Source organism: Lepisosteus platostomus, chromosome 5, assembly GCF_059453375.1.
Source record: "Lepisosteus platostomus isolate fLepPlt1 chromosome 5, fLepPlt1.hap1, whole genome shotgun sequence".
In the NCBI taxonomy this organism is placed as follows: Eukaryota; Metazoa; Chordata; class Actinopteri; order Semionotiformes; family Lepisosteidae; genus Lepisosteus; species Lepisosteus platostomus.
The window spans coordinates 69,481,063-69,496,495 of NC_142615.1; the positions used below are offsets into that span (position 1 = coordinate 69,481,063).

Sequence of the window (15,433 nt, forward strand, 5' to 3'; positions counted from 1 at the left end):
AGGTTTGCATCACCACTGCTAAAATCGACAAAAACAATGTCGTAAAAACGTGTTTTCGAGGTTTGCTTCGGTTCAGATGACACCTCAAATACAGTAATACAGTATAAAAATAAGTGACAGGAAATACGCTGTGCTGAAGCTCTGTATGATGATGTGTTCTTGAAGGTTTATTTGAGTTCAGGTAAAGAGAAATGAAAGTTTTATAAACACTAATTTCGGAGGCGTGTTTCACTCCAGGGGAAGTGAGCAGAAACTAAACCAAAGAAATGCAAGAACAGGGCGTACAGATGCGTTATGAAAGGGTGTTCTGGATGTGTGACTCACAAAAACTATATAAAAACTGAAAACAGGAGATCTGCAGGTTGTCTGTTAAACCTTGAAGTTTATTAAGTAGTGATCAGCAGTAACTTACTCGTTTGCCCCGGTTCTTGTCTTCCAGTTCAGGACTTGTGCTGGGGAATGAGTGTGGTCTGTGGGCTCTGGCGGGAACAGTCACACTGTGGGGACGGGGGTATCCTGTTCCTGCTCTGATGTTCTCTCCTGGAACCTCCATTAACATGTGATCTCAAGAAAAGAGAGTGATTGATTGGCTTTGAGTGCCTTGTGAAATTCTCTGGGCTCGACCCCGTGTTTCGGCTACGATGCCGTCGAGCGATCATCTGCTGTGAGTTCCCTTGTGGTGTCCCCATGTGACTGCGTGTGCCCGTGTCACTGCTGTGTGTGACAGTGGTTTCCTCTCCGTCGCCCCTCAGGCGTTCCTGGGTCTCCTCTCCGTGGTGCAGCTGGACTGTAAAGAGTGCGCTGGAGAGGATTTAGCTGCTGCGGTGGAGGAGTGTGAGATGTGCTGAGTGTGAGACTGACGAGCGCAGGCGAGCGGCGGCTCTCGCCTTCCTCCCGAACTTCGGTCTGAAACCTCATGAACGCTCTCGGCAAGGTCAGTCGGTCGGTGTCCTTAAGTGTTTTGATCGCCTGTTATTCCTCTCATTGTCCAGGCAGGGGTGTTGAGTTCCGCCCGTCTTCGGCACGTTCAGAGAGACCGACCCTGTGAGCGCACACGGGGGAGAGAGAGAGGAGGAGCAGGCCCCACTTCCAGCCTCTCGCTCTTTCACAGCCCCGTACCTGAGGACCAGAGCGTCTCTCGTCAGCAGGGCCTCGCGCCTGCAGGTGACTGAAGTGTGCTTTTATATACAGGTGAGAGAGAGTGCACAAGAATCGTCAGAAGTCAACACAGTTCGTTAGAGATGGATGATGTCCAAGGTCACCCAGAAATAGAGCACGACAGGTCTCTCAGAGGAAAGGTATTTTTCATTTTTCACAGGCGTATGAATCTACCAAGTACAGACGCCAGACAAAAAACATTGAAATGCAATTTGAAATTCACACTGACGTGTTGAGAACTGTTCTTGAAGCGGCTGTTCCTTAGAAGCGTTTGATCTGTGTTCAGATCTTCTGCTAAGGAGATGTGGTCAGGAAGGGCAGAGACGCGCTCTCTCGTCTGAGAGAGAGAGGCCAACATCAGTCTGGCTGGAGGTCTGGTGAAAGGAAAGCTTTGAATTTAGAGAATTTTAAAATGATTTTTGTAGATTTTAAAACTAAGGGATTGAGTAGAACTAAGTTATTATTTTATTTCAGTTGAACTATTAGGAACAGTTATTTTACGAAACCCGAACATTGTTCTGTGTTTTGGTTTACTCGAGATTTAACGCAAGATGGAGTTCTCAGCAGGTGTGGAACGTGTTCAGTGTCCTGCAGGAGTTGTCGGGCGGTGTGGAACGTGTTCAGTGTCCTGCAGGAGTTGTCGGGCGGTGTGGAACGTGTTCAGCTGGGAAGGCAGCCCCCCTTTCGAAGAGGTAAACGGAAGATCCGATGTGGACCTCGTCGTAGATTGAAGCTCGCCTCCACATTCAGAGCGGAGAGCAAGCTGGGGTCTGTGAAAAGACACATTCCTAATGCAAGAAATTGTATAGGGCCAATAGGGCAACATTATCAACATGATCACATTATTATAAATCATAATCAATGCGACAGAGATATAAGCGCAAGGCGAGGCATCCTGACCACAAGGATGAGGCTGAAGCCCCACCACTGATGCAGCCCTCCAGTGAGAGATTTGGGTTCAACAGGCCCGTTGGGTTATTCACAAGCATTTAATCACTGATCACTGATCGAGGGTGTGATGGGAGCGTCTGAGATTTACATTCCCTGAAGGGCAGACGGGAGATTTGGGCTGCCCGACACCAGACATAGGAACAGATGACGAGTGTCTGCTTGCTGATTCCACGTGGTGAACAGAAGGATTTAATAGCAAGTGTCCACTGTGGGTTAACGCTAGGGGACGACACTGCACCAGACTGGAGCCAGATGGAGCGTCCACTGTGGGTTAATGCTAGGGGACGACACTGCACCAGACTGGAGCCAGATAGAGTGTCCACTGTGGGTTAACGCTAGGGGACGACACTGCACCAGACTGGAGCCAGATGGAGCGTCCACTGTGGGTTAACGCTAGGGGACGACACTGCACCAGACTGGAGCCAGATGGAGCGTCCACTGTGGGTTAACGCTAGGGGACGACACTGCACCAGACTGGAGCCTGTCGGAGTTTCCACTGTGGGTTAACGCTAGGGGACGACACTGCACCACACTGGAGCCAGATGGAGTTTCCACTGTGGGTTAACGCTAGGGGACGACTCTGCACCAGACTGGAGCCAGATGGAGTGTCCACTGTGGGTTAACGCTAGGGGACGACACTGCACCAGTCTGGAGCCAGATGGAGTGTCCACTGTGGGTTAACGCTAGGGGACGACACTGCACCACACTGGATCCAGATGGAGTGTCCACTGTGGGTTAACGCTAGGGGACGACACTGCACCAGACTGGAGCCAGATGGAGTGTCCACTGTGGGTTAACGCTAGGGGACGACACTGCACCAGACTGGAGCCAGATGGAGTTTCCACTGTGGGTTAACGCTAGGGGACGACTCTGCACCAGACTGGAGCCAGATGGAGTTTCCACTGTGGGTTAACGCTAGGGGACGACACTGCACCAGACTGGAGCCAGATGGAGTTTCCACTGTGGGTTAACGCTAGGGGACGACACTGCACCAGACTGGAGCCAGATGGAGTGTCCACTGTGGGTTAACGCTAGGGAACGACACTGCACCAGACTGGAGCCAGATGGAGTGTCCACTGTGGGTTAACGCTAGGGGACGACACTGCACCAGACTGGAGCCAGATGGAGTGTCCACTGTGGGTTAACGCTAGGGGACGACACTGCACCAGACTGGAGCCAGATGGAGTGTCCACTGTGGGTTAACGCTAGGGGACGACACTGCACCAGACTGGAGCCAGATGGAGTGTCCACTGTGGGTTAACGCTAGGGGACGACACTGCACCAGACTGGAGCCAGATGGAGTGTCCACTGTGGGTTAACGCTAGGGGACGACACTGCACCAGACTGGAGCCAGATGGAGGTTCCACTGTGGGTTAACGCTAGGGGATGACACTGCACCAGACTGGAGCCAGATGGAGTGTCCACTGTGGGTTAACGCTAGGGGACGACACTGCACCAGACTGGAGCCAGATGGAGTGTCCACTGTGGGTTAACGCTAGGGGACGACACTGCACCAGACTGGAGCCAGATGGAGGTTCCACTGTGGGTTAACGCTAGGGGATGACACTGCACCAGACTGGAGCCAGATGGAGTGTCCACTGTGGGTTAACGCTAGGGGACGACACTGCACCAGACTGGAGACAGATGGAGTTTCTGAGTCTCTCTGAGTGAGTCTCTCACCTGGAATCAGTGTGTCTGTCAGGGTTGTACAGCTGGAGACGGGTCACCTCAGTGTGAATCTCTCACCTGGAATCAGTGTGTCTGTCAGGGTCATACAGCTGGAGACAGGTCACCTCAGTGTGAGTCTCTCACCTGGAATCAGTGTGTCTGTCAGGGTCGTACAGCTGGAGACAGTTCACCTCAGTGTGAGTCTCTCACCTGGAATCAGTGTCTCTGTCAGGGTCATACAGAATCCCCAGCTGGATCAAACGAACGCATGACCCCAAACTGTCTGGATAGCTTCTGTAAAAACGTTTTACAGTTTTAGACGCTTTGTGATTGTGCTCTCGCAGAAGATAGAAAACAAGTCTTATAAATTCCCAAAGGAATTAGAGCCATGATCAGATCAAGGATAGGATCGGAGCCACGCTCCTCGCCAGCTCTCCCTTCTCTGTACCCAGCCAGTGTTGAAGCTGATACCGGAGGCACTGCTGTACACAGAGAGGGGCTGGGGTGGGGAACAAGCCGCACAGCCCTGTTGTTGAAGCCGATACCCTTTAACTGATGACTTCCAGTCAGCAGCAGGGGCAGTCGATCACTCGTGATGCAGAAAGCAGAACAGGACACCCAGTTATCTGAAAATGTTACTTTATTAAAACTTCTACAAAAAGATTCACGACAAGAACCAGACGAACCGAGAGCCTTCGACACGCCAGCGCCGCCCAGAGGCAACGTGAGGACCGTAGACGGGGAACGCACCAACTTCTCCATATATTAGTGTAACAATCTGTCCCGTACTCTATGTACAACATTAGTAGTCGGCGAAGAAGAAGGAAAGAAACACGTCGCATCCCTCCTGCACACCGGGGCGCAGAGACGAGGAGCTGGTACCCCAAAACTATTCTCCTGGTCTTACAGGACTGGACAATGTACTGACCTGGGCCAGTCACAGTGAAAGGATCAGGAGCGATTGATCACATGGAGATACTGACCAGGGCCAGTCACAGCAAATGGATCAGGAGTGATCGATCACATGGAGATACTGACCAGGGCCAGTCACAGTGATTGATCACATGGAGATACTGACCAGGGCCAGTCACAGTGAATTGAACGCCACCAGGGGGCGCACAAGAGGCTCAACCCTCAGGGCCGCCCCCCTCCGAGCCCACAGAGGACATCCTGCCCCGCGAGAGTCCGCAGGCCGGAGCCGCTCCTGCTACACCATGTTCATGGCGTCCTCCAGCAGGAAGCGGTGGATTGCTGGGAAGGACGGCCGGTCCCTGGACTCCCGGCTCCAGCAGCTCAGCATCAGCTCGTACAGGCCCTGCGGACACACCTCCGGCCGGGACAGGTACACCTGGGGACAGGAGACAGGAGAGAGACGGGTGAGCCTGCAATACAGGAGACAGGAGAGAGACGGGTGAGCCTGTAGGACAGGAGACAGGAGAGAGACAGGTACAGGTACTCCTGGCCAGGTGTGGCTGTTACCTGCTTGCCCTGGTCTCTGAAGAACTCTCCAGCGTTCTCGATCACCAGCTCGTCTGTCATGGAGGTGTAGGGCTGCTCCTTACACAGCCTCAGCATCTCCCAGAGGGTCACCCCAAACGCCCACACATCGCTGGCTGTGGTGAACTTCCCCTGGGGACACAGACACACAGGGTCACCCCCAACACACCCACACCCACACCCACACCCACACCCACACCCACACCCACACCCACACCCACACCCACACCCACACCCACACCCACACACACACACACACACACACACACACACACACACACACATCGCTGGCCGTGGTGAACTTCCCCTGGGGACACAGACTCATGGGGTCACCCCTCCACACACACACACGTATCGCTGGCTGTGGTAAACTTCCCCTGGGGACACAGACACATGGGGTTCCGAGGTCATTATGAGATTTATCAAACAAAAATTCTAACGATATCCTGCTCTTCACCAACCCTTCAAGCATCCTCACCAAGTCTACAGACCCGGATCCAGAGATCTTATTTTTCCGAGTCTTGTAGATGGTGAGTTTGGCCTGGCCCAGCAGAAAATTGGCTAGGAGGGTCTGAGTTTTTCGTTTTTTCGTACGACCTACCCCAAACACGAAAATAACATAATTGAAGGCCAGGCCAAGGTTGGTGAAGAGCCGGATCAGTACGGCAAACATGATTCCCAGCAGGCGCTGTAGCAGTGGAACACCGTCTCCCTCTGAGCGCAGAAGGGACAGGCGTCAGACACCCCCGGGTCCAGAACCGACACAAACGAGTTGACCCCAAGGATGGTGTGCAGGACCCTCCATTGCAGATCACCAGCCCTCTTGTTGAGGGGAAATCTGTAGAGGCTACCCCAGGCAGGCCGGACGTCATCCAGCACTCCCAGACGAGCCCTCCAGGGAGTGTCAGGGAGCACGGACAGCTGGGCCTGGTGCCTAGATGTTACGACTAGTCTGTACAGACATTTCCCCCCAACACCAGCTAGAGACCTCTCCTCTGAGGCAAGGGGCTCAAGGAGAGATCCCGTGGGTCCGAGACTGAGCGCAGGAGACACTAGCAGACCAGGGAAAGGAGGCTGTGTGGTTGGAAGGCGATGATCCTCAAACAGGCCCTGGATCAGCAGCATCTCCTCGAGAGGCAGAGCAGAGCGAAGCTGACTAAGAAACCTGTCTACACACCGCCGTGAGTGTAGTCCCAGCACGTCACACGCCCACTCCACGCTGCGCCAGCAGCCCTGATCCACGTCCAGCAGGTGGTGGAGCTGTGTGACGTTGGCGTGGACCAGTCTGCTGGTGAAGTCCAAGGAGCGGCCCGGTTCTATGTCCATTCGTGGATTGTGTATTAATGGTTCTCTGAGTGTCCAGTATAGACTGGGCCGCTCCTCTTCTCTCTGCACGCGCAGATGCCGCCAGGTCTCCAGGAGACTGCGCTGGAAAGGCGGCAGTGGAGACAGGTCAACCCTGCTGGTGTCCATCAGGAAGAGCACACAGTCGAGCCCGAGGTGTCCTGCTCGACGCAGCAGGGTGAAGGTCAGCTCCCTCCAGTACAGCGAGGCCGGGCCGAAAAGCAGCTTCTGCACTGCCTGCAGGCGAAAGGCGTCCACCCGGCTCCGGATGTCGATAAGTCCTTGCCCTCCGTCCTCTCTGGACAGATAGAAGACGCCCCTCCGCAGCCAGTGCAGTCCGTCCCAGAAGAAGTCGATGAGCGTGGCCTGCAGCTCCTCGACCAGTCCGGCTGGTGGCTCCAGGCACACCAAGCGATGCCACAACATCGAAGCCACCAGGGTGTTGACAATCAGAAGCCGGCCTCTGTAGGAGATCTGGGGGAGCAGCCAGCGCCAGCGGTCCAGACGACCTTTCACTTTTTCAAGGAGCCCCTCCCAGTTCTTTTTCACGCTGGCCTCATCCCCCAGGTGTACCCCCAGGTATTTGAGTCCCCCTCTGGTCCAGCTGAGCCTCTCTGGCAAGACTGGGGGACCCATCTTGCTCCACTCCCCCAGGAGTAGGGCGCTACTCTTGGCCCAGTTTACTTTGGCTGATGATAGCCGCTGGAAATCATTCAAAGTTGTCTGTAGCGCCCTGACATCCTGTTCTCCTCCGACCACGACCATGATGTCATCAGCGTATGCCAAGATCTTGACAGTGGAATCGGGGCAGCCCGGGATGGACAGGCCCCTGATGACCCGGCGCAGCTGATGTAGCAGAGGCTCAATGGCAAGGGAGTAGAGCATTCCTGAGAGTGCACAGCCCTGCCTGACTCCCCTCCGCACTGGAAACGGAGCACTCAGCCCTCCGTTGACCTTTAGCACACTGAAGATGTCACTGTACAGCACCTGAATCATGGCAACAAAGACGGGGCTGAACCCCAAGGACCTCATGGTCCTCCACAAATACTGATGTTCAACCCTATCAAAGGCCTTTTCCTGGTCTAACGAAATGAGACCAGTATCTAAACCCAATAGTCTGGAGGTGGCCAAAACATCTCGAATCAGAAATGTGTTAACAAAGATTGACCTTCCGGGCACGCAGTACGATTGGTCGGAGTGCAGCACAGACCCCAGCACCACCTTCAGCCTGTTGGCCAGAGCCTTGGACAGGATTTTATAATCCACACACAGCAGGGCAACAGGTCTCACTGAACTAGAAAAATATATCAGACAGGGGGAGGAGGAGAGACAGAGAGAGATGGAGGAGCTGAGACAGAAGTATGAAAGAAGGGAGAGAGAAGAGGAGCGCAGACAGAGGTTGGAGGAGGAGTGGAGCAGGAGAGAAGAGGAGCTGAAGGAGAAGATGAGAAAGACACTGGAGGAAGAGGAGCTGGAGAAAGAGACAGAGGAGCCCAGACTGCCTGTCAAGAGGAGGAACAGTTTGGACATCAACCCTCCCCTCAGTGAGTGTGATTGATGCTGTATTACTGAGTCACTGATCTTACTGCTCATCAGACTGAGAGATTCAACCATCTTGTGTCCTGTTAGGAATTAAAATCATACTGTGCTCCGCTCTGTACTGCGTTACTAACACAGTGGCACACAGATCTGTGTCTGTTTAAATCCTCTGTGCTGTAATTGAACTGTTTTCTCTCAGGGAGATTAGATTTAATCCATCACACAGCAGCTCAGTCTCTGTAATCTGTTCCTCAAGACTGTCGGACCAACACTCAATCAATCAAGGTTTATTGATCGATGCACGAACAGTACAGCACACAGCGGTGTTGTCAGCATTGAAATCTGCGAGCTCGTTAAAGGCTCGTTAAGAGGGATGGAAGAGTTGGAGGACAGGAATTTATAGGGGTTAACATTGGGATACAACAGATTACACAACTGCAATTCACAGATTGTGTGGAACTAACACAAGGATAGGTGGTATTTAGGTGGGTTAACGACTAGAGCCAGGTGGAGTGTCCACTGTGGGCTAACGCTAGGGGATGACACGATACCAGTCTGGAGCCAGATGGGTATGACTGGAAGCTGGGGAGGAAGTGACCTCATCATTGACACTCTGTCTCTGGGAACACCAAGGACTGTGAACGTTGGGGTAGAGTGCCTGACGATGCAAGAGGAGCTCAGTTGTGCCAGGCCTCCAGGGAGGGACAAAGTCCTAGGAAGGAGCCAGACTACCAGGCAGCATGGCAACCAATAGGATTCAGTAGCGATCTACAGAGTGTGGAGAGGGAGACATTGAAGGAGCTGTGTCTTTGATGTGTAAAACTTATCAGAATCTAAAGAGGGCTCATACAGCTCAGCTCAGTATAGCTCTCACCTGGAATCTGTCATAGAGCTGAAAGACAGTTCTCCTCAGTGTGAATCTCTCACCTGGAATCAGTGTGTCTGTCAGGGTCGTACAGCTGGAGAAAGGTCACCTCAGTGTGAGTCTCTCACCTGGAATCAGTGTGTCTGTCAGGGTCATACAAAGTCCCCAGCTGGATCAAACGAACGCATGACCCCAAACTGTCTGGAGTTGTACAGTTTTAGATGCTTTGTGATTGTGCTCTCATAAATTACAGGAATTAGAGCCATGATCGGATCAAGGATAGGATCAGAGCCACGCTCCTCACCAGCTCTCCCTCCTCTGTACCCAGCCTGTGTTGAAGCTGATACCGGAGGCACTGCTGTACACAGAGAGGGGTGGGAGGGGGGAACAAGCTGATACCCTGGCTTCTCTCCAGACACAGCTGGGTGAGCTCCCCCAGTCAGGACAGGAGGCTCTACTGTACACAGAGAGGGGCGGGGGTGGGGAACAAGCCGCACAGCCCTGTTGTTGAAGCCGATACCCTTTAACTGATGACTTCCAGTCAGCAGCAGGGGCAGTCGATCACTCGGGGTGCAGAAAGCAGAACAGGACACCCAGTTATCTGAAAATGTTACTTTATTAAAACTTCTACAAAAAGATTCACGACAAGAACCAGACGAACCCGAGAGCCTTCGACACGCCAGCGCCGCCCAGAGGCAACGCGAGGACCGCAGACGGGGAACGCACCAACGTCTCCATATATTAGTGTAACAATCTGTCCCGTACGCTATGTACAACATTAGTAGTCGGCGAAGTAGAAGGAAAAAAACACAAAGACATCCAGTGTGTCACGACAGCAGTACCTACAGCGCCCACGCCCCTGGGGTAGTATTCACCCCCCCGCCCCGCCGCCCTCACCCCTAAACCTCAACGCTGGCCGGGCGAGCCCCCCGTCCCCCAGAACACCCTGGACTGACTCCACCTGCTCCTGTCCTGCTCTGAACAGCAGCGCCCCCTGTAGCTGGAGGTGCGATACAGAACAGCGGCGCCCCCTGTGGACGGTGTTTGACGCGTCTCTCCTGCACACCGGGGCGCAGAGACGAGGAGCCGATACCCCAAATCTGTCCTCCTGGTCTAACAGGACCGGACCAGATAGACTGGACCTGAACCACCAGACCAGCTGTCCTCCTGGTCTAACAGGACTGGACAGTGTACTGACCTGGGCCAGTCACAGCGAATGGATCAGGAGTGATTGATCACATGGAGATACTGACCAGGGCCAGTGACAGCGAATTGATCGTGAGCAGTCGATCGCATGGAGATACTGACCAGGGCTAGTCACAGTGAATTGATCAGGAGTGATTGATCACATGGAGATACTGACCAGGGCCAGTCACAGCGAATTGATCGTGAGCAATAGATCACATGGAGATACTGACCAGGGCCAGTCCCAGTGAGTCGATCGTGAGCAATCGATCACATGGAGATACTGACCAGGGGCAGTCCCAGTGAGTCGATCGTGAGCAATCGATCACATGGAGATACTGACCAGGGCCAGTCCCAGTGAGTCGATCGTGAGCATTCGATCACATGGAGATACTGACCAGGGCCAGTCCCAGTGAGTCGATCGTGAGCAATCGATCACATGGAGATACTGACCAGGGCCAGTCCCAGTGAGTCGATCGTGAGCAATCGATCTCGGGGGCAAAGTACCGGAGCAGATTTGAGCGAAGCCCCAGGCTGCTGGTGAAGTGGGCCTGGAAATGTGCAAGACTGCAAAGCAAACAGCAGACAGACCCCTCTCCCACACCCCAGCACGCAGCAGCAAGAGAGCGTTTCCTCTTGGGGGGGGCCCCCTTGTAGGAAGGAGACCGAACCAGCAGTCCCCTGAACTCCGCCACACCCCCCCCCCTCCAAACACCGCCACCCCAGGAACCCAGAAAAACGAGAAGTAAAAGGAATACAGAAGTACCAGCCTCCCCCACCCCCCTAGTGTCCTTCCTCTTCCTCAGAGGCTGTCTGTCTCGAATGCCACCAGGGGGCGCACAAGAGGCTCAGCCCTCAGGGCCGCCACCCTCCGAGCCCACAGAGGACATCCTGCCCCGCGAGAGTCCGCAGGTCGGAGCCGCTCCTGCTACACCATGTTCATGGCGTCCTCCAGCAGGAAGCGGTGGATTGCTGGGAAGGACGGCCGCTCCCTGGACTCCCGGCTCCAGCAGCTCAGCATCAGCTCGTACAGGCCCTGCGGACACACCTCTGGCCGGGACAGGTACACCTGGGGACGGGAGAGAGGAGAGAGACGGGTGAGCCTGCAGGACAGGAGACAGGAGAGAGAGAGATGGGTCAGCCTGCAGGACAGGAGACAAGAGAGAGACGGGTGAGTGCAGGACAGGAGAGAGAGCAGAGAGACGGGTCAGTCTACAGGACAGGAGAAAGGAGAGAGACGGGTGAGCCTGCAGGACAGGAGACAGGAGAGAGATGGGTGAGTCTGCAGGACAGGAGAGAGAGGGACAGGTTAGCCTGCAGGACAGGAGAGAGAGAGACAGGTACAGGTACTCCTGGCCAGGTGTGGCTGTTACCTGCTTGCCCTGGTCTCTGAAGAACTCTCCAGCGTTCTCGATCACCAGCTCATCTGTCATGGAGGCGTAGGGCTGCTCCTTACACAGCCTCAGCATCTCCCAGAGGGTCACCCCAAACGCCCACACATCGCTGGCCGTGGTGAACTTCCCCTGGGGACACAGACACATGGGGTCACCCCCAACACCCCCACACAGAGACACACAGGGTTGCCCCCAACACACAGACACAGAGGGTCACCCCCAACACCCCCACAGAGACACACAGGGTCGCCCCCACACACAGACAGACACAAAGGGTCACCCTGAACGCACCCATATCGGAGGGTACCCCCAATGGTCAGGCGATGCTGTAGCAGGAGGTCACCCCAGCAGCAGTGACCCCAGTCCGGGGGCGTGGGGGACCCCGACGGGAGACGTACCATGAGGATGCACTCCCAGGCCATCCAGCGGATGGGCAGCACCGCGCGGCCCTGGATGCGGTAGTAGTCGCCGGCGTACAGGTTGCGGCTCATGCCGAAGTCGGCGATCTTGATGGCGCCGCCCTCCCCCACCAGGCAGTTCCGGGTCGCCAGGTCCCGGTGCACAAAGTTCAGGGAGGCCAGGAACTTCATCCCGGAGGAGATCTGGCAGGCCATGGAGATCAGAGAGGTGTAGCTGGAGAGAGAGACACATCTCATATTAACACTGAGAGAGAGAGAGAGGGGTTCATACAGACACACTGACTGGACACTCCAGCACATGAACACTGCACTGAGAGAGAGAGGGGTTCATACACACACACTGACTGGACACTCCAGTACATGAACACTGCACTGAGAGAGAGAGGGGTTCATACAGACACACTGACTGGACACTCCAGTACATGAACACTGCACTGAGAGAGAGGGGGGTTTGTACAGACACACTGAGTGGACAGACCTGACGGTGGACTCCCCATGGCTGGCGGTGGCCTTGTCCTCCAGGCTGCGGTGGCTCAGGTACTGGTTGAGGTCTCCACTCTCCATGTACTCCGTCACCATGCACAGGGGGTCATCGCGCACGCAGACCCCCAGCAGGCGGATGATGTTGGGGTCCTTGAGCCGCCACAGGATCTTCACCTCCTTCAGGAAGTCATTCCTGGAGGGAGGAGTGGCTCAGTCAGCACTGGTGGTCAGGCCCACTGGTCCTGCTGGGGCGATCTGATCTCGCACACATGTAGACTCGCACACTCGCACAGACTCTCGGACATATGGAGACTCACACACAGACTCAGTCACACTCACACTCTCGCACACGTAGACACGCACAGACTTGCGCACATGTAGACTCGCACACAGACTCACTCAGACAGACTCGCACACATGTAGACTCACAGTCACACATGGACACTCTCGCACACATGTACACTCGCAGTCACACTCGGAGACTCTCGCACACATGTAGACTCGCAGTCACACTCGGACACTCTCGCACACGTACACTCGCAGTCACACTCGGACACTCTCGCACACGTACACTCGCAGTCACACTCAGACACACTCGCACACGCAGACTCGCAGTCAAACTCAGACACTCTCGCACACAGACTCCGACTCTCTCGCACACGTACACTCGCCCGCAGACTCGCAGTCACACTCGGACACTCTCGCACACGTACACTCGCAGTCACACTCGGACACTCTCGCACACGTACACTCGCAGTCACACTCGCACACATGTAGACTCGCAGACACTCAGAGAGACTCAGGCGCACACGTACACTCGCACAAGTAGACTCGGGCACAGACTCGCAGTCACACTCAAGACACTCACACACGTACACTCGCACACGTGCAGTCACACTCAAGACACTCGCGCACACGCAGACTCGCAGTCGCACTCAGACACTCGCGCACACGCAGACTCGCAGTCACTCAGACACTCGCGCACACGCAGACTCGCAGTCACTCAGACACTCGCGCACACGCAGACTCGCACGCACACTCGCACGTACACTCGCACGTACACTCGCACGCAGACTCGCACGTACTCTCGCACGCAGACTCGGACACTCGCACACGTACACTCGCACGCAGACTCGGACTCACTCGCACACGTAGACTCGCACGCAGACTCGGACTCACTCGCACACACGTAGACTCGCAGTCACACTCGGACACTCTCGCACACACGTAGACCCGCAGTCACACTCGGACACTCTCGCACACACGTAGACCCGCAGTCACACTCGGACACTCTCGCGCACGCACACTCGCAGTCACACCCGGACACTCTCGCGCATGCAGACTCGGACACTCTCGCACGTACACTCGCACGCAGACTCGGACACTCTCGCACGTACACTCGCACGCAGACTCGGACACTCTCGCACGTACACTCGCACGCAGACTCGGACACTCTCGCACGTACACTCGCACGCAGACTCGGACACTCTCGCACGTACACTCGCAGGCAGACTCGGACACTCTCGCACGTACACTCGCACGCAGACTCGGACACTCTCGCACGTACACTCGCACGCAGACTCGGACACTCTCGCACGTACACTCGCAGACTCACACTCGCACGCAGACTCGCAGTCACACTCTCGCACACGCAGACTCGCAGTCACACTCTCGCACACGCAGACTCGCAGTCACACTCTCGCACACGCAGACTCGCAGTCACACTCTCGCACACGCAGACTCTTGCACACGCAGACTCGCAGTCACACTCAGACACTCTCGCACACGCAGACTCGCACAGATGCGCAGACTCGCGGGGACAGACTCGCGGGGACAGACTCGCACAGATGCGCAGACTCGCGGGGACAGACTCGCACAGATGCGCAGACTCGCGGGGACAGACTCGCACAGATGCGCAGACTCGCGGGGACAGACTCGCACAGATGTGCAGACTCGCACAGATGCACAGACTCTTGCACACATGTAGACTCGCAGTCACACTCGGACACATGTAGACTCGCAGTCACACTCGGACACTGGCACACGTACACTCGCAGTCACACACAGACACTGGCACACGTACACTCGCAGTCACACTCAGGCACACTCGCAGTCACACTCTCGCACACGCAGACTCGCAGTCACACTCGGACACTCTCGCGCACGCACACTCGCAGTCACACTCAGGCACACTCGCAGTCACACTCTCGCACACGCAGACTCGCAGTCACACTCTCGCACACGCAGACTCGCAGTCACACTCTCGCACACGCAGACTCGCAGTCACACTCGGACACTCTCGCGCACGCACACTCGCAGTCACACTCGGACACTCTCGCGCACGCACACTCGCAGTCACACTCGGACACTCTCGCGCACGCACACTCGCAGTCACACTCGGACACTCTCGCGCGCAGTCTCAGACACTCGCACACGTACATTCGCACGCAGACTCGCGGGGACAGACTCGCACAGATGCACAGACTCGCACACATGTAGACTCGCAGTCACGTAGACTCGGGCACAGACTCGCAGTCACACTCGGACACTCTCGCACACATGTAGACTCGCAGTCACACTCGGACACTCTCGCACACATGTAGACTCGCAGTCACACTCGGACACTCTCGCACACATGTAGACTCGCAGTCACACTCGGACACTCTCGCACACATGTAGACTCGCAGTCACACTCGGACACTCTCGCGCACGCAGACTCGCAGTCACACTCGGACACTCTCGCGCACGCAGACTCGCAGTCACACTCGGACACTCTCGCGCACGCAGACTCGCAGTCACACTCGGACACACTCGCGCACGCAGACTCGCAGTCACACTCGGACACTCTCGCACACATGTAGACCCGCAGTCACACTCGGACACTCTCGCACACATGTAGACCCGCAGTCACACTCGGACACTCTCGCACA

At 55.6% G+C, this 15,433-nt stretch overlaps 3 protein-coding genes across 13 annotated transcripts in view; 1 reads left to right on the forward strand and 2 right to left on the reverse strand.

Moving 5' to 3' along the window:
- LOC148671962 (uncharacterized) overlaps window positions 1–15,433 on the forward strand; it is a 360,178-nt gene that overhangs the window by 118,173 nt on the left and 226,572 nt on the right. The gene's annotated exons all lie outside the window — the stretch shown is intronic.
- LOC148671971 (epithelial discoidin domain-containing receptor 1-like) lies at window positions 4,824–5,352 on the reverse strand. Its single transcript, XM_088632838.1, has 2 exons — window positions 5,257–5,352; window positions 4,824–5,125 (listed from the first exon to the last, which is right to left on the reverse strand). The coding sequence occupies exons 1-2, from the start codon at window positions 5,350–5,352 to the stop codon at window positions 4,985–4,987; spliced, it is 237 nt and encodes a 78-aa protein (XP_088488964.1). The 3' UTR covers window positions 4,824–4,984.
- ddr1 (discoidin domain receptor tyrosine kinase 1) overlaps window positions 9,620–15,433 on the reverse strand; it is a 57,161-nt gene continuing 51,347 nt past the window's right edge. For all 11 annotated transcript variants that reach the window (XM_088632743.1, XM_088632742.1, XM_088632740.1 and 8 more), the window contains 4 exons: window positions 12,499–12,696; window positions 12,000–12,234; window positions 11,581–11,730; window positions 9,620–11,276 (listed from right to left, as the gene is read on the reverse strand). In XM_088632743.1, the coding sequence (XP_088488869.1) occupies window positions 11,136–11,276; window positions 11,581–11,730; window positions 12,000–12,234; window positions 12,499–12,696 (724 nt within the window). In that variant the 3' untranslated portion in view covers window positions 9,620–11,135. The remainder of the gene's footprint in view (window positions 11,277–11,580; window positions 11,731–11,999; window positions 12,235–12,498; window positions 12,697–15,433) is intronic.